General features: G+C 41.4%; 1 protein-coding gene across 1 annotated transcript; it reads left to right on the top strand.

Moving 5' to 3' along the window:
- Window positions 1-3,409: 3,409 nt before the first annotated feature.
- Window positions 3,410-21,664, top strand: LOC109201866 (uncharacterized). Its single transcript, XM_019357580.2, has 9 exons — window positions 3,410-3,513; window positions 5,827-5,906; window positions 15,548-15,604; window positions 15,691-16,006; window positions 16,091-16,600; window positions 16,685-17,493; window positions 17,743-18,321; window positions 18,463-20,040; window positions 20,311-21,664. The coding sequence occupies exons 1-9, from the start codon at window positions 3,410-3,412 to the stop codon at window positions 21,567-21,569; spliced, it is 5,292 nt and encodes a 1,763-aa protein (XP_019213125.2). The 3' UTR covers window positions 21,570-21,664.
- Window positions 21,665-21,805: the final 141 nt, after the last annotated feature.

Raw genomic sequence — 21,805 nt, 5'->3', positions numbered from 1 at the left:
GCCACCTCTCTCTTAGCACCCAGCAGTCCGGTCTACCTCCTTCAGCTCCCCGACCATCCCACTTTTTCTTTGCTAACCTCTTCCTCATCCCAACACCAAGTCTTCTTCAGTACACCAAACACCTGGTAACTCTTTCCTTCCACCCAGAACCTGAGCTCTGTGCGATATTCTGCCTTCTTTAACTTCCACCATTCATCTCTGTCTTTATTCGCTTCCTCTTCTTGATGTTTAAAGTCATCCTACCGAGTGCCATCAAAACCTCCCGAGGCCACCGTGCAGTCTTACATCTCAGGTTGCAGGTTCTGCGTAAGACATAATTTTATTGTCCAGCAGAATTACTGGATTTGAAAACCTGATGCTGAACAAACTGAACTTCACAATTTAGCATTTCTTCTCGATATTTCATTCTGCTTTTTCCTGAACTAAAATAAATATATTTATATAAGTTATTTATACATATTTAATTTTATTCTGCTCTTAAAAATGTGAGCATGTGCGAGTCAAAAAATAGTGAACCTGTCCCTTATTATTCGGCTGTAACTCTCATAACAAATAATCACAGAGTGGAGACGGCTGTCAGCGTTTTCTTTAAACACAGCAACACAATAAAGTCAGAAGAACAATGACCCAACTCTTTATTTTGAAATTATGACTAATGACTAAGAATGTAAAGTTCAAATGTCAGCACTGAAGTTTTATTTAAAGAAGCAGTTTCTGTTTGTGCTATATGATTTACTCAGAGATTATAAAGGACAGAAACACAACAGATCTGTTCTGTGAAATAAACAATTCATTTCTGTGCTTCATTTATCTGCACTGACAGCAGGACTGACACAGTAGGGAGTGTCAACAACAACCCTGCTCAGGAATTAACTGGTCAGACTGCATTAGGTTTCCTAGAATTAACAAATGAACTGCATCCACTGTCAGTGACATAATGTAGAATTGGAATTGGTCTCCTAGTTCTCAGCCCCACTCACTCCCCTCACCCCTCCTATACAAAATAGGAGGGGTGAGGGGCACACTGGTGGTCTAAATACTAGAGACTGCGGGCAATATTACATTTCCTCTGCACATGCTCAGTAAGACTGTGGAAGTGAAGTGTAGTTATCTCACTTATGCACAGATGCTCAAGGTCCAATTTAATTTTCTTATAAGGAAATTACTTTTTGGATGTAGAATATTTTTTTCTGCTGCCAAAACTTTGGATAACTGGGGATATATTGTTTTTAATTCCTGAGGCCTTTGAAACTGCCAAAGAAAGACTCACAGGCTTGGACAGCTGATTGAAGAGGTATACCAGAGAAATAGAAAAATAGTATCCATCAAGTGCAGGATCTACCAAGGAGATGCTCTGTCGCCACTGCTGGTCTGCATAGGCATAAAACCCCCTCAGTGAGGTCGTTACAAGACTAGCTACAGATACTGACTACAGAATCGAGCAATCATCAGCCACCTCCTCTACATGGATGACATCGAGCTGTATGCCAAGAGTGAATGAGACATCGATTCACAGATCCACACCACCAGGATATACAGCAATGACATCGGAAAGTCGTTCAGACTGGAGAAGTGTAGTCGGATACTGACAGAGACAGGTGATTGTGCTTTATTTTTTTTTTTTAACTTGAACGATACTGAAGGAGATAGTGTACAAAAAAACCACAGAAAAGATAATAAAAAAGATTTTTTGTGCTAACTTTATTTCAGTCATGTAAACAATATACAGAAGTTCATTAAGCAAACAAAAGAAAAAAAATAATTGGATAACATGTTAGGCCCTAAAAAAATGCACCCTTTAAAGGCCCTAAGGGCAGAAAATGGCCACGCCCCAAAAAGTGCAATAAAAAGATTATATATTCATATTTTTTTCCACTTTAAATTGGTCAGTCTTTTAAAACTACTTCTCCCTGAAATATTCATATAAAGTTTTAATTATATTTTCGTTGTTTTAACCCTTTAAATCCCAGTTTTATTACATGAGTGCCCTGTTTTTTTAGCCCCCAAAAACAAAAAAACTAAATATTTTCCAAAAAAAACATTTGAAGTAATATTCGTTTGTTATTATAATTAGGCCTTTAGATGGTCCAAAGATTGGCACCAACATTCATTTCGATCCACTTTTATTTTTTTTGCAGGAGCAGATTTAAAAAAATGCACCCTCTAAAGGCCCTAAGGGCAGAAAATGGTCCCTTCCCAAAAAGTGCAATAAAAAGATTATATATTCATACTTTTTTCCACTTTAAATTGGTCAGGCTTTTAAAACTACTTCTCCCTGAAATATTCATATAAGGTTTTAATTATATTTTCGTTGTTTTAACCCTTTAAATCCCAGTTTCATTACATGAGCGCACTGTTTTTTTAGCCCCAAAAAACAAAAAAACTAAATATTTTCCATAAAAAACATTTGAAGTAATATTCGTTTGTTATTATAATTAGGCCTGTAGATGGGCCAAAGATTACCACTGACATTCATTTTGATACATTAATATTTTTGGCAGAAGCACACTAAATGTCATATAGTGCCATATCAGGTTTATCATGTTTTGCTTACACTAAATGCTTATTACCTTGTTTTGTTCTAAAATAAAATAAAAATGTCTAAATAACAATACAAGATCACTTTGAACCAGAAAAACATTTATTTTACAAGGATGAACATAAACATTTGCATGTTGCTGGGAATCGGGAAAGTTGTGCGTCCGGCGGAGGCTCCAGCTGCCCCGCGGTACTCGCTTCTGCAGTCCCCGGTAGCTGCAGCGTTGGGATAGTGTCGGTGTCCCCAGCACAACATGTCCGATACCACATGAAAACAAATAATATTCTGTTGTAGCCCTCAAACTGAATGTAACAATACTAATTTCTCATTTTTGTTTTGTGTCATGAAGATGCGCATAATCCCAAATATTGGAAAACATTTTCCAACATTTAATTTGGCACGGCAGGTCACATAGCACGATAGCAAGAAAGATTCTTTCTTTTTTTTGTCACATGCAGACTAATACAAGCACAACGCACTGAAATATATCAAAAAAAGAGCCGAGCGCTGTTTACTCACCGGAGCCTGTGCGCCTGGATTAGCCCCATGGCCGCGGGCGTGCAGGCGGTGGAGGCGGACAGGCTGGGTCGGGTTTAAAAGTGTCCAAGATTACATGTCCAACCTTATCACCGACATTTAGAAGTGATCTGCTGTCGTTTACTATAAAACTAGAGGATTTGGTGAGGGAAAGCTTAGCGAGAGGACGTAAACAAGACACACCGGAAGGAAGTCGTTGTGACGTCAACGTCCCGCCTTCAGATTTAAAAATATACATTTTTGTTGTAACCCTCAAACTCTATGGTAATGTAGCGATACTTATTTTTCACTTTTTCAAACAAAAACATCAGCGCTTTTCGTACCTCCGAAAGCATGAGCGGAGTGTTCACTGTGCGCAATTTGACACACGCCGAGTCAGACGCTGTACGCTGCTTCCGGAGCCTCGTCATTGTCCGTCAGTTTGTCGAAATGATCCTGTAGCTGTTCCCATTGATCTCCCCTTCGCTCACAATTTGCAAATTATTGTTGTCGCTACACGATCGATTGACAGTGTGAGATGATAGAAGCTCCATTTTCTGCTCATTGCGCATCTATTTTGAAATGCGGTTTCTTAGCTTTCCATCAATGACTACCTCCGGGTCATAGTTCATTCAACCGCAGCTGTATTTAGAAAATTATTTTGAAGGGAAAAATCAAATTTAATTTGCTTTTGGTCCATGCTTTTATATTTAATTTGTTTGTATTGCAGTGTGGCCGTCTGAGAGAAAATACTTTCTAAAGCTTTTGAATACTTTTGAAAAAAGAAGTGTGTTTGTGTCTTTTTTTCTTTTTTTTTGGCATAAAGACCTTCATATTTTAAAAAAAATATAAAGGTCATCGATAGTGACACACAATACCACTCTTTTTTTCCAGTTTTTAAAGCAGAAAGACACGCTCAAAACCTGAATTTTTGGCTTGAGTTTGTTCAATGCTCAAAAATGAAAAAAGGGCGCCACCTGGTGGACAAATAAAAAAGTACAATTTTAAGGCCCGGACTGCAACATCTCACCGAAGGTTGGACAATGCCACTTAAATTAGTTGTAATGATCGAGCAATGAAAAATAGCGTTTATAATGGGTTTCAATGGGGCACAAAACGGCCCTAGGGCCTTTAGAGGATGTGCATTGTTAGCTTAGCCACTGAAGCTAATTTAAGGAAGTCAGACTTAAATTTTAAAATAAAATTATACCAAACATTTTTTTGGAAAATTTGGCTATATTCCATTCAACACAGTGCAAATGGCTTGGAAATGAAAAACAAAAAAGCCACAAAATGGTCCCAGGGCCTTTTATCAGCATTCACACTAAAGATGAAAAACACAGTCACAGTGTTTGAAGCCACATTATGAACCAAATAAACTGTTCAGGTAAATTCACCCAGTCAGGGGATTGCAGCCTAGCTGACTGACGTGGCTTTCTCCCAGGCTGACCATGAAAAACAGTGGCTGAGTGAAAGGCCATCCTTTATTTGTTAACGCTGGGGTGTGTCACATCTATTATGTCCATAATACCTCTGTTTTGCTACGCTGATGCAGATTTGACGTAGCTACTTCTTACGAGTCATTCACTACCTGAACAGTTTAGGTGGTTCATAATCTGGCTTCAAACACTGTGACTTTTTTCCTCATTTATACTGTGATCTTATTTTTATTTTGTGTTTTTTATTTTTGCAGAAACCCTTATGTATCATCACACTGCATATTAGAGAAACTGCATCTTTTGCAACTCAGTCCCTGGATGTCAGACCATCCTTCTGATTAAGGATAATCACGGGAGCACCATCTAGCCTACAGGGTGAAGAGTGAATTTTTGAAAACTGGTTCTCAGGAAACATGGTAATGATAACATTATGTGAAAGATGGTTTCCTGGAATAATACTTTCATGTCTGTCAGCAAACTGGATCTACCAGTAAGAGCACAGGTGAGTTTGCAGGTATGCAGGAGTGCAACGTCATTGTGCCAGGAGAGGACCTAAAGATGAAACAATTCCTCTGGTTAAAGGAGACAATAGATGATAAACAAATGAATTCAAAAGAGATTGTATGAGAGTTTTTGTAAAAGGCCGGCAGGTTATTAAACGCTCTGCAAGGAATTGGCTGTTTGATTATACACACCTGAAACACACAGCAGGTTTATTGACATTAAAAAATAACAACAAAAAATGTAACATGAATGAACAGACGCTCGATCTTTTCTTCGAAACCCCAAACAATGCTGTCACTGTCATTCTTAGTGAGAATAAACTTGGTATAGATCTGTTTATGTGCTCATTTGGGGGTTGGTGAGGTTGAGAAGTCTTTATTCAGTTAAATTTTAGAACCAAATCAGAACAGCGGTGACCTCAAGGTGCTTTATACTGTCAAGTAAAGAACTACAATAATACAGAGAAAAACCAACAGTCAGACAACACCTAGGAGCTTGCACTTGGCAATAGTAGGAGCAAAAACTTCCTTTTCACATGAAAAAACCTCCAACAATCTACTATGAGCAGTTGGGAGTGAGGTACAAAAACAGGAAAAAGACATTTTTCCTTGTGAAAAAGGGGTCCAACCCGATACCAGCAAGGTGTATCTAATAAAATGGGCTACTGTTTTTTAACCTGTCCTGTCCGACAGCAAGGAGAATCATGGTCTGAATGCTCTGTTGTGCCAAGGGGAAAACCTAGGAGACCCGGGATGTCTGCAGCTCCCTAAGACTGCTGAAGACTTGAGGTTACACATCCTGACGGCAATTCTTCGCTCACCCCAGCAGGGGGAAGAGCGAGGCCCTGGACGGTGCGCCCACAGCCAAGGGCCAAAGTGCCAGGGGACCAGAGGCAGTGGGCAACCCAGGTATGAGCTGATTACCCCAGGGGGGCTGGACCCCATGTGGCAGACAGATGGTGTTGTAAACCACTGCCTGTACTTGTTCAAGGATGATCATTCACAGTGGACATAGATGCTTCTTTCAGTCCAAAATGTGAACATTGGCACCCTCAAAAGAGTGACCTATGACCTTTAGATGCAGATGTACAGTCTTGTCCCATTGCAGTGGCTCTTCTATGTTGTGCCAAGCAGCTGTTTGGTTTCTCCAATGTGACAGTGTTGTGCTGTTTGTCATTTGGATTCTCCCTAGTTCGTGTCTGACCTTCTTGATAGTACATCTTTGCCAATTTAACCATGTGTTTTAAGACCTTTCTGTACATGTGTGTTCTTTTCCGTTTCCTTCTGCCTTAGAGGGAATGACACCGGGCAGAAAAGGTTCCCTCTATTTTGGACAGAGAGGACAGATGGTTTGAAAGAGGAGTGAAAGAAGCCATCTATGTCCACTGTGAATGGCCATCTTTGAACAGAAGCGGTGGTTTATGACACCAACTGTCTGCCATCTATAATCTAGTTTGGAGATCCTGCCCCAGATGACTGATAGGGTGGGGCTAGGTTTCACAATGGGTTCACCTGAAATCTTGGCTGATTGTGACCCACAGCTGTTCTCAAACCCTGGCTTGTGTTATTAGGCAGAGGATCAATAGTGGGTTCATGTCCCTCTTGGGGACACTCCTGTAGGGATTAAAATCTGGGAGTCTCCACCAATTGCTCTTAGAACTGAAGTCACTTCTCGGATGAAACGTCTTCAAGAAACTTAAAGATTTTAAAGTCCAAACACTTTTCTTTCCAAGTCCCTTAGACAACAGAGAGCCTTGAAAGACTAAAAATGTGAGGTAAGAGCCACAGTGGAGCGGGGCCGCTGCTGGCCGACAGAAGAGAGAGGTGTGAAGACTGAGTTTCGAGACAGGAGAGAAAAGAGCCTGTGTGAAGATGGCAGACACAGAGGCTGCAAAGGCTGAGAGTTGCACAGGCAGGAGAGAGAAGTTTCTGCATTCAGGCTCTGGCCACTGATGGCTGACAGAACAGAGAACCTGCAAAGGACAGAGCTCAACCAAGGTTAGAAGCGAGCCTGCTGGCCAGAGGAACAGACCTCCTGAAGCTTAACCAGACCGAAAAGCAGCGCACATTTCGGTGCTTTATTTCGGTGCTTTTTTTCCCTGAGATGTCATACACTTTGGATTCTAGCCAATCATTTTACCTTCCCAAGGATAATAGGCGGGCCCAGGTACGTACGTTCTTTTAGAGCAGAGCTACAGATTAAAAATGCCCAAGGCAAAGCGGTCAAAAGTCTGGCTGTACTTCACAGCAAAAGATGCAAACTCAGCAGCCTGCAACAAGTGCTCTAAGGTGATAATGTGCAAAGGTTTGGCTTCTTGTTTGATGGCAGATACTCCCTTCACCCTGGCCAAAAAGGTTAAAATGACCAAAGAAAAAGTGGAAAACAGCTAAACATGAGAGGTTTTTGGACAAAGTTTGTGTTTCTTCCATTGTTTAAGCACTTCTTCCAGCAAAGAGTGATACCATATATGCCCTATAGCTGCAGAGAAGGCTAACATTGTTATCTTTTTACAAAAAAACAGCTAAACATGAGAGGCTTTTGGACAAAGTTTTTGTTATCCATTCTTTAAGCACTGGTTCAAGCACTGTTTAAGCACTGGCACTGTTTCAAAAGTACCATTTTGGCACCGGTATTGGATAAAACCTAAACGATACCCATCCCTACTCTTCACACACTAAGGTCAACTATGGAGTTCCACAGGGTTCAGTGCTAGGACCAATTCTGTTTACATTATACATGCTTCCCTTAGGCAGTATCATCAGAAGGCATAATATATATTTTCACTACTATGCTGATGACACCCAGCTCTATCTGTCCATGAAGCCAGATAACACACACCAATTAGTTAAACTGACATAAAGACCTGGATGGCCGCTAACTTTCTCCTTCTTCATTCAGATCAAACTGAGGTTATTGTACTCGGCCCTAAAAATCTTAGAAATATGGTATCTAAGCAGATTCTTACTCTGGATGGCATTACCTTGGCCTCCAGTAACACTGTGAGGAACCTTGGAGTCATTTTTGACCAGGCAATGTCCTTCATATTGGAGATAAAGTATCTGAATTTCAGGAGCAGGACCACTCTTTTAAACATGCTCCTTCTGGTTCTCATCTATATATATTCCCCCAGTTCTACAAACTGTTTGTTCTCAATGCCCCACCCCCCCTATCTGCCCTTTTCAATTCTTTAACTATCTGGTCTTTAAGTGATGACGTGCTGAATCCTGCTTCCGGGCCCAAACTACCCTGCATTTAATAGGGGTATTTTGCTTTAATCGTGTTTTAATGCTTTGTATCTTGTTCTATTTAATCTCAAAAAGCCCATAAAAACAGTCAGTGATCGCTGTCGGCCTCTCTTGGTTTTTATTACCACTAATCATTTTAAAGCTCAGTTTTTAAAACCTTAGGATGTATATACCATCTATTATATACCAGCTAGTCCAACTTGAGTAATCCTACAGTTGTCAGGTTTATATAGTGGATTGTCATTTATGCTTAGAAATATCTACTCATACAGTGGCTTGCAAAAGTATTCGGTCCCCTTGAACTTCTCCACATTTTGTCACATTACAGCCACAAACATGAATCAAGTTTATTGGAATTCCAGGTGAAAGACCAATACAAAGTGGTGTACACGTGAGAAGTGGAACGGAAATCATACATGATTCCAAACATTTTTTACAAATAAATAACTGCAAAGATTGAGAAATTTAAAGCAGGCTTAGGCTACAAAAAGATTTCCCAAGCCTTGAACATCCCACGGAGCACTGTTCAAGCCATCATTCAGAAATGGAAGGAGTATGGCACAACAGTAAACCTACCAAGACAAGGCCGACCACCTAAACTCACAGGCCGAACAAGGAGAGCGCTGATCAGAAATGCAGCCAAGAGGCCCATGGTGACTCTGGACGAGCTGCAGAGATCTACAGCTCAGGTGGGGGAATCTGTCCATAGGACAACTATTAGTCGTGCACTGCACAAAGTTGGCCTTTATGGAAGAGTGGCAAGAAGAAAGCCATTGTTAACAGAAAACCATAAGAAGTCCCATTTGCAGTTTGCCACAAGCCATGTGGGGGACACAGCAAACATGTGGAAGAAGGTGCTCTGGTCAGATGAGACCAAAATGGAACTTTTTGGCCAAAATGCAAAACGCTATGTGTGGCGGAAAACTAACACTGCACATCACTCTGAACACACCATCCCCACTGTCAAATATGGTGGTGGCAGCATCATGCTCTGGGGGTGCTTCTCTTCAGCAGGGACAGGGAAGCTGGTCAGAGTTGATGGGAAGATGGATGGAGCCAAATACAGGGCAATCTTGGAAGAAAACCTCTTGGAGTCTGCAAAAGACTTGAGACTGGGGCGGAGGTTCACCTTCCAGCAGGACAACGACCCTAAACATAAAGCCAGGGCAACAATGCAATGGTTTAAAACAAAACATATCCATGTGTTAGAATGGCCCAGTCAAAGTCAAGATCTAAATCCAATCCAGAATCTGTGGCAAGATCTGAAAACTGCTGTTCACAAACGCTGTCCATCTAATCTGACTGAGCTGGAGCTGTTTTGCAAAGAAGAATGGGCAAGGATTTCAATCTGTAGATGTGCAAAGCTGGTAGAGACATACCCTAAAAGACTGGCAGCTGTGATTGCAGCAAAAGGTGGTTCTACAAAGTATTGACTCAGGGGGCTGAATAATTACGCACACCCCACTTTGCAGTTATTTATTTGTAAAAAATGTTTGGAATCATGTATGATTTCTGTTCCACTTCTCACGTGTACACCACTTTGTGTTGGTCTTTCACCTGGAATTCCAATAACATTGATTCATGTTTGTGGCTGTAATGTGACAAAATGTGGAAAAGTTCAAGGGGGCCGAATACTTTTGCAAGCCACTGTATATGCTTCGAGTTTTATAATCATGTTGGTAGAGGTTTGATCCTTAGTAGCCTGTGGAGATTCTGTGTGCCTTCCAGAGCACTCTGGCATGCACACACAACTTAAGGTCAGGAAAGGTTATATCTGCTCTTACTGATTTATGGTATAGGAGGACACCTACTCTGTATCTGGTTAAGTATAAGAGCCTTTTGTTTAGATGGACCGTTAGACTCCTGGCACCAGCGTTGGGGAGTCTTCACGGGGTCACATCTTGACCCCCCCCGCCCCACACACACACACACACATACTTACACAACGCACAGGCAAGTTACTCTTTGTGTGTATGTAGACGTCGTATGTTAATGAACCTATGCATACTCATGTAACCTCAATAAAAGAGCAGTGTTACGGGGGAGCGGACGAGAACAACTGGGGTCAAGCGAAGGAACGGCGTTTGTCCAGTTGGTCTCCCTCGTATACGAGAATCATAAAGAGCTCTGATTGGTGTTCAATGCTTTTGCTGTGTAATTACATTGTCTTCAACGTTCCAGCGAATAGGTTTATGCTATGAACCTATCATTAATTGGTCCTTCGACCCTAGAATTGACATTCACCGAGGGGAAAAAGAGACACGCCGAAAGATGTCAGCCAGGACGTATAGAAGTTCCTGTAGTAAAGTCCCGAGACGTGAGAATTCGTCATCGGGCCGGTGGATTAGCTGTCTGTTTTTTCTCCTCGCTGGATGATGATTGACAGGATTCGAGATTAATGCAAGAGCAACACTAAGTAAGTACTATACAAAGAAGAGCGCTATAGCTGCGCGGGTTCACGCGGACCTGAGCCGTGCGGTTAGTCGCAGGCTTATAAAAAAGAGAGCGACGGCTCCTTAATTGTACAGCTGTGCAGTTTCACGCAGGCAGGTGCAGCTCAGTGACTGCGCGGGTACACGCGAGTCCAGGAGTGCAACAGCCGTGCGGGTTCACGCAGGCTGGGACAAGTTACAGGCCTATTTTGTGTTGTTTGTGTACGTCTGTGTCAGGCGCGTGGTCTGTGACGTCAGCTGTTGTTGTTATCATGGGTTCCCGAGCAAGTAAGACTGCCTCACAGGGAGACGACACATTCATGCAAGAATTCACTCCCGGCAGTGCGAGATATTTATATTCTCATACAAAATTGTGATTTTGAGGGTAAATTGGTTGCTGTAAAATGTTTAGATTCAAATGTTAGAAGTTTTAAGGAAACACAGCAGCTTTGAAGAGTGTGTGGAGAAGGCCAGCCCACATCAGCAGCAGTTAAGCTATGCTCTGGTGAATTCTGCAGGTCACCAGTTATTGTAAAGAAAAAAAAGAATAAAAAAGAGATAAAATTTACATTGTAGATGAAAAATAATAATAGGAAAAAGGTTTTGTGTTTATCAGCCAAGAACAACTACAATCTCATTTTCTGCTTTTAAGAAAGGAGAGTTCACAAAACAGAGAGAGAGATGTGTGTTGGTTAAGCAGTGATGATAATAATGAAAATGTCTTAGTTTTGTCACTTTCAGGTGAAAAGCAGACCTGAATCAATTTTCCACATGCAGCAGTCAGAAGAAAGTTATAGTTTAACATCACTGGAAACGTTCAGGCCAAGTTTCTGGCTAACTTGTTTACAGCACCATGTGTCCCTCAACCTCACAAGCGAGCTCTCACTCCTCCCTGAAGACAAGGAATGCAGTTCCAAAGAGCAATAACATGGCAGACAAAGAGACAGCAGCGAAGTCCTGAGCAAAGAGTCCCAGCAAGCAGCAGCAGTGTGGACAAACAGCATCGGAGAAGAAGAGCAAACCCATCATCCTGACTGATTGGATGAATGGCACTGTGTTTCCAGCAAGCTGCAACTTCACTGTGTATGTGAAAAGAACTTTTGAGGAGAACAGAGGAGATTGTGGACAACAGACGGGCACCTGAAGGATGAGGGGAGCGTGCCAAGCTCAATCGACAGCGCAGAAGGAGTCCAAGGATGCCATCATGTTTCTGTGAAAAGCATAGGAACCAGAAGCTATGGTGGTGATGACAGCAGTTTCCTATGAACATCACCTAATGCTGTGTCACTGTACTGTACATACGATGGCACACTGAAGACTGCTGGGATCATAACAGCAGTAAGACGACTGGATCCAGCACCCTTTCCATAGAGGATTTTTCCTGCAGAGATGAATGGACAATGGAGGAGTCATAAATATCCCCCAAAGGACAGAGGCCTGAAGTGAGGTGATGGGGGTTGGCAGAGGCCATAAAAGTAGAGTGCTGAAGAGGTCTGCAGCTTTCACGATAGCTGAGACCCATGTTGACAAGCAACAAAACCACCTGGTATGTTTGAATGTCTATTCTACATACATTTGGACTCTGGTCCTATGGACAGTGATGGAAACAACTGGAAGAGACATTTATGACACCCTGCAGAACTTGAACCACTCTGCAGAGAGACATGTGATTTACATGTCTAGAGGTGGAGCACCACCAAGCTGGGGTGTTTTTGAAAATGTTAATTTCTTGTTTTGACTATTAACAATTCATTTGTTCACTTGTAGGATGCAGTTTCTCATTGAATGAGATCAATGAGAAATTGGATAACTGCTAATATATTTGTCAGACTGTGTGCGTTTACAGTAATTTAGGGTGATTGACGTATGCTGAGTATAAAAATGTTTGCATTGACACATGAGGTGTTCATAACTGGGGACTTTTCTAGCATAACTGTCAAAGGGGGAAATGTCAGGTTTATATAATGGATTGTCATTTATGCTTAGAAATATCATTGTCATATTACATTGTCTTCAACGTTCCAGCGAATAGGTTTATGCTATGAACCTATCAACAGTCTTCCACATGTTTGTCCTCCGGACCCCCTCTGTCGCCACCACGGACTCCGCAGTCGTCCTCCTGAACTGTTCAGTTGCTGCCACTTTCCACGTGGCCGGCAACCTGAACTGTTCGGTCCTGAACTCCTGTGTCGTTGGCCTCCAGGTCAGCCCCCTGAAATGTTTATAAACTGCTCCCTGAGCTCCAGTGTCTTTTGTAGACTTTTTTTTTTTTGGAGTGTTTCATAAGCTCCATGTTCTCTTGTAAAACCTTTGCTCTGGCTCTGGTCAGTTTCGGTTTTGCCTGATTGATTTAGTTTTGCCTTTGGCTTTGTGTCGTATCTCTTAGTCTAGCTTTAATAAATGTCTCGTTTTCAGTTAATATTAAGTTTTGTTATTTTGCGTGTCTGCACTTGGGTCCACCTTCTTCATTTCTTACAGTCTGCCTCACCCAGACTGTGACAGATTCTAGACACACCTTTCATGCATGAATTATGACAACCTCAATCAGGATTTTTTTCTTAAGAATTTTTATTCATCTTTAGGCATGAAAACGATTGTTGAACTTATTTTTTTAAACATGTACTTTGCAAAGAGATTTTTACATGTCCACTTACACAGGGTATGGAGTGACACATCAGTGTCCAATGTAGTGGTTTATCTGCAAGTATACCATCAACACTGACACAAATACAAGAAAACAGCCTTTGAATAGCTGTCCACTGTAGTGACCACTATACGTGAAAGAGTTAAAGCAATCAAAGTCAGATCTGTTCAGCCCAGCTGGTAAATAATAACAAACACACTATAATAAACTAATAAAAGATAAAAGCAACAATGTCAAAAATGAATGTAGTAATAAACCCCCAAAGAATCTGTATCAATACTCGATAATAAATTACTGAAACAAAAAATAAGATTCAATTTAACAAACAACTCAACAGGAATTATCTCAAAATCAAAGAAAAAAAAAAGAAAATGAATTTAGCAATTGACTCACGCAATTATCTATATATTAAACAGATACAAACAGGGGCAGCACGGTGGTAAGCACCATTACCGCATTGTCCTGAGTTCAATTCCACCATCAGGCCGGGGTCTTTCTGTGTGGAGTTCTCTGCGTGTTTTTGTGGGTTCCTTACTCCGGCCTCCTCCCACAGTCCAAAGACATGCAGTTTGTGGCGATAGGTTAATGGAATAATCTAAATTGCCCATAGGTGTGAATGCGGGAGTGAATATGAACGCGAATGGTTGTCTGTCTCTGTGTGTTAGCCCTGCGACAGACTGGCGAGCTGTCCAGGATGTACCCCGCCTCTCGCCCTATGACAGCTGGGATAGGCTCCAGCACCCCCCGCGACCCTGAAAACGATAAGCGGAAACTGGATGGATGGATAAAAATCAATCAAAGAAAATCATATGGCAAAAACAGAGTAGTAATTAATTTTAGAACTGTTTATTATTATCAATCTGACAAAATCAATTATAAGATCAAAATGCTAAGATCAGATGCAAAAACAAAACAGCTAACCCCCAGACTGTTAACTTGTCATCAATCAATAACAGAAATGTATCCCAAAATCAACTGCTTACCAACTAATAAAAAATCAATTAAAATGATCAGAATGCAGAAACAAATATAAAAAAACCACCAGTTAATTCTATACTTTTTTCCTGATATCAGAAATCAACTTAAAGAAAACAGAATACAAAACCCAATTAGCAGTTAACTCTATAGTTATTAACTTTTTACCAAACAAAAACAAGAGTCAGTTTAATATTTATCCTCTAAATATATCAGGTAAAAAAGGTCAGTTTAATATGTAATTTTTCAGAAACAATTAATCATTTATCAAACAAAAATGAAGTTCAATTTAGAATTTAACTTCAGAAACAGTTACTCAAGAAATTGTTTTTCACTCTCTGGCTTCCGTAAATAACCTTGATCATGTGCTTGTAGTCATTTATGTGGTTATCATGTGTTTATTTCTATACTGTTGAGGACCACTACTGTTTATTAAAGGAGAATTCCCTCCTTACAGTGACAATGCTTAAGCTCTACTGCGGTTATTGTTTTATACAGTTCCAGTGTCCACTCAAAATTGTTTAAATGTGTTATTCACCATTATGTTATTTAATCCATATTTTATTTTTAAAACTTAGCCTTTTACTTTAACCTACTAGGACCTGGTGTTCACATATGTGGAGATCAAACCAAAATACTCAATTTACAAGGGACTAATATTCACTTATGAGGACATTATACTGCCACTGTTCTATCGAAACTTTAAACGAACATCCTCATAGGTGGCTCTCATTTTTCTTAGAAGCAAAAATCAGGTAAAAACATCTGGTAATTCTTTGTTTTTACATTCATCAGGCCCCAATATGCCCAAATATCAAAGGGAAATTAAAAATGCATGCCATGGAAGAGTTCGGGTTTTAGGAGGTTAAGCTGGTTTAATTTCTTCTCATGCTCTTGATTTATTTCGTTGTTTGATCTTTATATATATGATTTCCTTGTTCTTAGTAAATCTCTATTTAACCTGTTTTTAATCTGACCTTTAAACCTTGTAATCTTGTAACATGTTTTAACCTTTGAACTATTTATTTCTTGTAATAAAAACAAAACCTTATATTGGATGGTTGATGGCTGTTGAAAGTGTGGTGTTGGTTGGAAGTGTGGTGTTAGTAGGTCTGGTGGTGTTTGTTGGATAGTTGATGGTTTTTAAAATGTTGTGTCTGTTGGAAGTGTGGTGTTTGTAGTTGTGGCTGTATTTGTTAGACGGTTGATAGCTGTTGGAAGTGTAGTGTTTGTTGGATGTGTGCTGTTTGTAGGTGTGGTGGTGTTTGTTGGACGGTTGGTGGTTGTTGAATGTGTGGTGTTCATTGGAAGTGTGTTGTAGTAGGTCTTGTCGTGTTTGTTGGATGGTTAATGGTTGTTGGAATTGTAGTGTTTGTTGGAAGTGTGGTGTTTGTAGGTCTGGTGGTGTTTGATGGATGGTTGGTGGTTGTTGGGAGTGTGGTGTTTGTAGAGCTGGTCATGTTTGTTGGACGGCTGATGGTTGTTGGAAGTGTAGTGTTTGCTAGAAGTGTGGTGTTTGTAGGTCTTGTGATGTTTGTTGGACTATTGGTGGTTGTTGAAAGTGTGGTGTTTGTTGGACGGTTGGTGGTTGTTGAAAGTGTGGTGTTGGTTGCAAGTGTGGTGTTTGTAGATGTAGATGTATTTGTCGCACGGTTGATAGTTGTTGGAATTGTAGTGTTTGTTGGAAGTGTGGTGTTTGTAGTGCTGGTCATGTTTGTTGAGGGGTTGAAAGTTATTGGAAGTGTAGTGTTTGTTGGTCTTGTGGTGATTGTTTGACGGTTGGTGGTTGTTGAAAGTGTGGTGTTTGTTGGACGGTTGGTGGTTGTTGAAAGTGTGGTGTTTATCGGAAGCGTGGTGTTTGTAGATGTGGATGCATTTGTTGGACGGTTGGTGGTGGTTGGAAGTGTGGTGTTCATTGGAAGTGTGATGTTTGTAGGTCTTGTTGTGTTTGTTGGACGGTTGGTGGTTGTTGGAAGTGTGGTGTTCATTGGAAGTGTGATGTTTGTAGGTATGGGGGTGTTTGTTGGACGGTTAGTGGTTGTTGAAAGTGTGGTGTTGGTTGCAAGTGTGGTGTTTGTAGATGTAGATGTATTTGTTGGACGGTTGGTGTTTGTTGGAATTGTAATGTTTGTTGGAAGTGTGGTGTTTGTAGGTCTTGTGGTGTTTGTTGGTCGGTTGTTGGTTGTTGGAACTGTGGTGTTGGTTGGAAGTGTGATGTTTGTAAACGTGGATGTATTTGTTGGACGGTTGATAGTTGTTGGAATTGTAGTGTTTGTTGGAAGTGTGGTGTTTGTAGTGCTGGTCATGTTTGTTGAAGGGTTGAAAGTTATTGGAAGTGTAGTGTTTGTTGGTCTTGTGGTGTTTGGTTGACGGTTGGTGGTTGTTGAAAGTGTGGTGTTTGTTGGACGGTTGGTGGTTGTTGAAAGTGTGGTGTTCATTGGAAGTGTGATGTTTGTAGGTCTTGTTGTGTTTGTTGGACGGTTGGTGGTTGTTGGAAGTGTGGTGTTCATTGGAAGTTCGATGTTTGTAGGTCTTGTTGTGTTTGTTGGACGGTTGGTGGTTGTTGGAAGTGTGGTATTTGTAGATGTGGATGTGTTTGTTGGACGGTTGTTGGTTGTTGGAATTGTAGTGATTGTTGGAAGTGTGGTGTTCATTGGAAGTGTGTTGTTTGTAGGTCTTGTTGCGTTTGTTGGACGGTTAGTGGTTGTTAAAAGTGTGGTGTTTGTTGGAAGTGTGGTGTATGTTGGTATGGTGGTGTTTGTTGGACGGTTGGTGGTTGTTGAAAGTGTGGTGTTCATTGGAAGAGTGTTGTTTGTAGGTCTTGTTGTGTTTGTTGGACGGTTAGTGGTTGTTGACAGTGTGGTGTTTGTTGGAAGTGTGGTGATGGTTGGAAGTGTGGTGTTTGTAGATGTGGATGTATTTGTTGCACGGTTGTTGGTTGTTGGAATTGTAGTGTTTGTAGGTCTTGTGGTGTTTGTTGGACGGTTTGCAGTTGTTGAAAGTGTGGTGTTGGTTGGAAGTGTGATGTTTGTATACGTGGATGTATTTGTTGGACGGTTGATAGTTGTTGGAATTGTAGTGTTTGTTGGAAGTGTGGTGTTTGTAGTTCTGGTCATGTTTATTGAAGGGTTGAAAGTTATTGGAAGTGTAGTGTTTGTTGGTCTTGTGGTGTTTGTTGGACGGTTGGTGGTTGTTGAAAGTGTGGTGTTTATTTGAAGTGTGTTGTTTGTAGATGTGGATGCATTTGTTGGACGGTTGGTGGTGGTTGGAAGTGTGGTGTTCATTGGAAGTGTGATGTTTGTAGGTCTTGTTGTGGTTGTTGGATGATTGTTGGTTGTTGGAAGTGTGGTGTTCATTGGAAGTGTGATGTTTGTAGGTATGGTGGTGTTTGTTGGACGGTTGGTGGTTGTTGAAAGTGTGGTGTTCATTAAAAGTGTGTTGTTTGTAGGTCTTGTTGTGTTTGTCGGACGGTTAGTGGTTGTTGAAAGTGTGGTGTTTGTTGGAAGTGTGATGTTTGTAAACGTGGATGTATTTGTTGGATGGTTGATAGTTGTTGGAACTGTAGTGTTTGTTGGAAGTGTCGTGTTCATTGGAAGTGTGTTGTTTGTAGGTCTTGTTGCGTTTGTTGGACGGTTAGTGGTTGTTAAAAGTGTGGTGTTTGTTGGAAGTGTGGTGTTTGTTGGTATGGTGGTGTTTGTTGGACGGTTGGTGGTTGTTGAAAGTGTGGTGTTCATTGGAAGAGTGTTGTTTGTAGGTCTTGTTGTGTTTGTTGGACGGTTAGTGGTTGTTGACAGTGTGGTGTTTGTTGGAAGTGTGGTGTTGGTTGGAAGTGTGGTGTTTGTAGATGTGGATGTATTTGTTGCACGGTTGTTGGTTGTTGGAATTGTAGTGTTTGTAGGTCTTGTGGTGTTTGTTGGACGGTTTGCAGTTGTTGAAAGTGTGGTGTTGGTTGGAAGTGTGATGTTTGTATACGTGGATGTATTTGTTGGACGGTTGATAGTTGTTGGAATTGTAGTGTTTGTTGGAAGTGTGGTGTTTGTAGTTCTGGTCATGTTTATTGAAGGGTTGAAAGTTATTGGAAGTGTAGTGTTTGTTGGTCTTGTGGTGTTTGTTGGACGGTTGGTGGTTGTTGAAAGTGTGGTGTTTATCTGAAGTGTGTTGTTTGTAGGTCTTGTTGTGTTTGTTGGACGGTTGTTGGTTGTTGGAAGTGTGGTGTTCATTGGAAGTGTGATGTTTGTAGGTCTTGTTGTGTTTGTTGGACGGTTGGTGGTTGTTGGAAGTGTGGTGTTCATTGGAAGTGTGATGTTTGTAGGTATGGTGGTGTTTGTTGGACGGTTGGTGGTTGTTGAAAGTGTGGTGTTCATTGGAAGTGTGTTCTTTGTAGGTCTTGTTGTGGTTGTGGGACGGTTAGTGTTTGTTGGAAGTGTGGTGTTGGTTGGAAGTGTGGTGTTTGTAGATGTGGATGTATTTGTTGCACGGTTGTTGGTTGTTGGAATTGTAGTGTTTGCAGGTCTTGTGGTGTTTGTTGGACGGTTTGCAGTTGTTGAAAGTGTGACGTTAGTTGGAAGTGTGGTGTTGGTTGGAAGTGTGGTGTTGGTTGGAAGTGTGGTGTTTGTAGATGTGGATGTATTTGTTGCACGGTTGTTGGTTGTTGGAATTGTAGTGTTTGTAGGTCTTGTGGTGTTTGTTGGACGGTTGTTGGTTGTTGGAATTGTAGTGTTTGTTGGAAGTGTGGTGTTTGTAGTGCTGGTCATGTTTGTTGGACGGTTGATAGTTGTTGGAAGTGTGATGTTTGTAGGTCTTGTCGTGTTCGTTGCATGGTTGCTGGTTGTTGGAAGTGTGGTGTTCATTGGAAGTGTGTTGTTTGTAGGTCTTGTTGTGTTTGTTGGACTGTTAGTGGTTGTTAAAAGTGTGGTGTTTGTAGGTCTTGTGGTGTTTGTTGGACGGTTGGTGGTTGTTGAAAGTGTGGTGTTCATTGGAAGTGTGTTGTTTGTAGGTCTTGTGGTGTTTGGTGGACGGTTAGTGGTTGTCAAAAGTGTGGTGTTCATTGGAAGTGTGATGTTTGTAGGTCTTGTTGTGTTTGTTGGACGGTTGGTGGTTGTTGGAAGTGTGGTGTTCATTGGAAGTGTGATGTTTGTAGGTCTTGTTGTGTTTGTTGGATGGTTGTTGGTTGTTGGAAGTGTGGTGTTCATTGGAAGTGTGATGTTTGTAGGTATGGTGGTGTTTGTTGGACGGTTGGTGGTTGTTGAAAGTGTGGTGTTCATTAAAAGTGTGTTGTTTGTAGGTCGTGTTGTGTTTGTCGGACGGTTAGTGGTTGTTGAAAGTGTGGTGTTTGTTGGAAGTGTGATGTTTGTAAACGTGGATGTATTTGTTGGATGGTTGATAGTTGTTGGAATTGTAGTGTTTGTTGGAAGTGTCGTGTTCATTGGAAGTGTGTTGTTTGTAGGTCTTGTTGCGTTTGTTGGACGGTTAGTGGTTGTTAAAAGTGTGGTGTTTGTTGGAAGTGTGGTGTTTGTTGGTATGGTGGTGTTTGTTGGACGGTTGGTGGTTGTTGAAAGTGTGGTGTTCATTGGAAGTGTGTTGTTTGTAGGTCTTGTTGTGTTTGTTGGACGGTTAGTGGTTGTTGACAGTGTGGTGTTTGTTGGAAGTGTGGTGTTGGTTGGAAGTGTGGTGTTTGTAGATGTGGATGTATTTGTTGCACGGTTGTTGGTTGTTGGAATTGTAGTGTTTGTAGGTCTTGTGGTGTTTGTTGGACGGTTTGCAGTTGTTGAAAGTGTGGTGTTGGTTGGAAGTGTGATGTTTGTATACGTGGATGTATTTGTTGGACGGTTGATAGTTGTTGGAATTGTAGTGTTTGTTGGAAGTGTGGTGTTTGTAGTTCTGGTCATGTTTATTGAAGGGTTGAAAGTTATTGGAAGTGTAGTGTTTGTTGGTCTTGTGGTGTTTGTTGGACGGTTGGTGGTTGTTGAAAGTGTGGTGTTTATTTGAAGTGTGTTGTTTGTAGATGTGGATGCATTTGTTGGACGGTTGGTGGTGGTTGGAAGTGTGGTGTTCATTGGAAGTGTGATGTTTGTTGGTCTTGTTGTGTTTGTTGGACGGTTGTTGGTTGTTGGAAGTGTGGTGTTCATTGGAAGTGTGATGTTTGTAGGTCTTGTTGTGTTTTTTGGACTGTTAGTGGTTGTTAAAAGTGTGGTGTTTGTTGGAAGTGTGGTGTTTGTAGGTCTTGTTGCGTTTGTTGGACGGTTAGTGGTTGTTGGAAGTGTGGTGTTGGTTGGAAGTGTGGTGTTTGTAGATGTGGATGTATTTGTTGCACGGTTGTTGGTTGTTGGAATTGTAGTGTTTGCAGGTCTTGTGGTGTTTGTTGGACGGTTTGCAGTTGTTGAAAGTGTGATGTTGGTTGGAAGTGTGGTGTTGGTTGGAAGTGTGGTGTTGGTTGGAAGTGTGGTGTTTGTAGATGTGGATGTATTTGTTGCACGGTTGTTGGTTGTTGGAATTGTAGTGTTTGTAGGTCTTGTGGTGTTTGTTGGACGGTTGTTGGTTGTTGGAATTGTAGTGTTTGTTGGAAGTGTGGTGTTTGTAGTGCTGGTCATGTTTGTTGGACGGTTGATAGTTGTTGGAAGTGTGATGTTTGTAGGTCTTGTCGTGTTCGTTGCACGGTTGGTGGTTGTTGGAAGTGTGGTGTTCATTGGAAGTGTGTTGTTTGTAGGTCTTGTTGTGTTTGTTGGATGGTTGGTGGTTGTTGGAAGTGTGGTGTTCATTGGAAGTGTGTTGTTTGTAGGTCTTGTTGTGTTTGTGGGACGGTTAGTGGTTGTTGAAAGTGTGGTGTTTGTTGAAAGTGTGGTGTTTGTTGGAAGTGTTGTATTTGTAGATGTGGATGTATTTGTTGGACGGTTGGTTGTTTTTCGAATTGCAGTGTTTGTTGAAAGTGTGTTGTTTGTAGTGCTGGTCATGTTTGTTGGACGGTTGATCGCTGTTGGAAGTGTGTTGTTTGTAGGTCTTGTGGTGTTTGTTGGACGGTTGTTGGTTTTTGGAATTGTAGTGTTTGTAGGTCTTGTGGTGTTTGTTGGATGGTCTGTGGTTGTTAGAACTGTGGTGGTATTTGAAAGTGTGGTGTTTGTAGACATGGTGGTGGTGGTGGTTGGCACTCGTAGCAGTCCTGTGCAGGTAACACTGAGGTCACCGTTGGTCCCAGTGGAAGTGAATGTCATGAAGCCCGGCTGGTTGGAGGAGATCTGGCTGTTGATCCAGGCCTGGTACTGGGATACGCTTGTGTAGACCCCTGGAAAATTCGGCTCAGCACAACCTTCCCGAAAACTGACAATTCCTGCCTGAATCCAGCGACCGTTCTGCTTGCTCACCATTGGACCTCCTGAATCCGCCTTTGAGAGCAGAAACATTTACTGTTAGATTTATTAATGGGTTGGACCAACGGAAATTCAGGTTTGGTGTAAAAAACAGAACCATCAGGGTTTATAAAGGGAGCGCAGTGAGAAGATGGAATGTAAGAGGAG

This window comes from Oreochromis niloticus, linkage group LG4, assembly GCF_001858045.2.
Source record: "Oreochromis niloticus isolate F11D_XX linkage group LG4, O_niloticus_UMD_NMBU, whole genome shotgun sequence".
Classification (NCBI taxonomy): domain Eukaryota; kingdom Metazoa; phylum Chordata; class Actinopteri; order Cichliformes; family Cichlidae; genus Oreochromis; species Oreochromis niloticus.
Note: the sequence above shows the minus strand (reverse complement) of the source record. Positions and strands in the feature narration are given on the sequence as shown.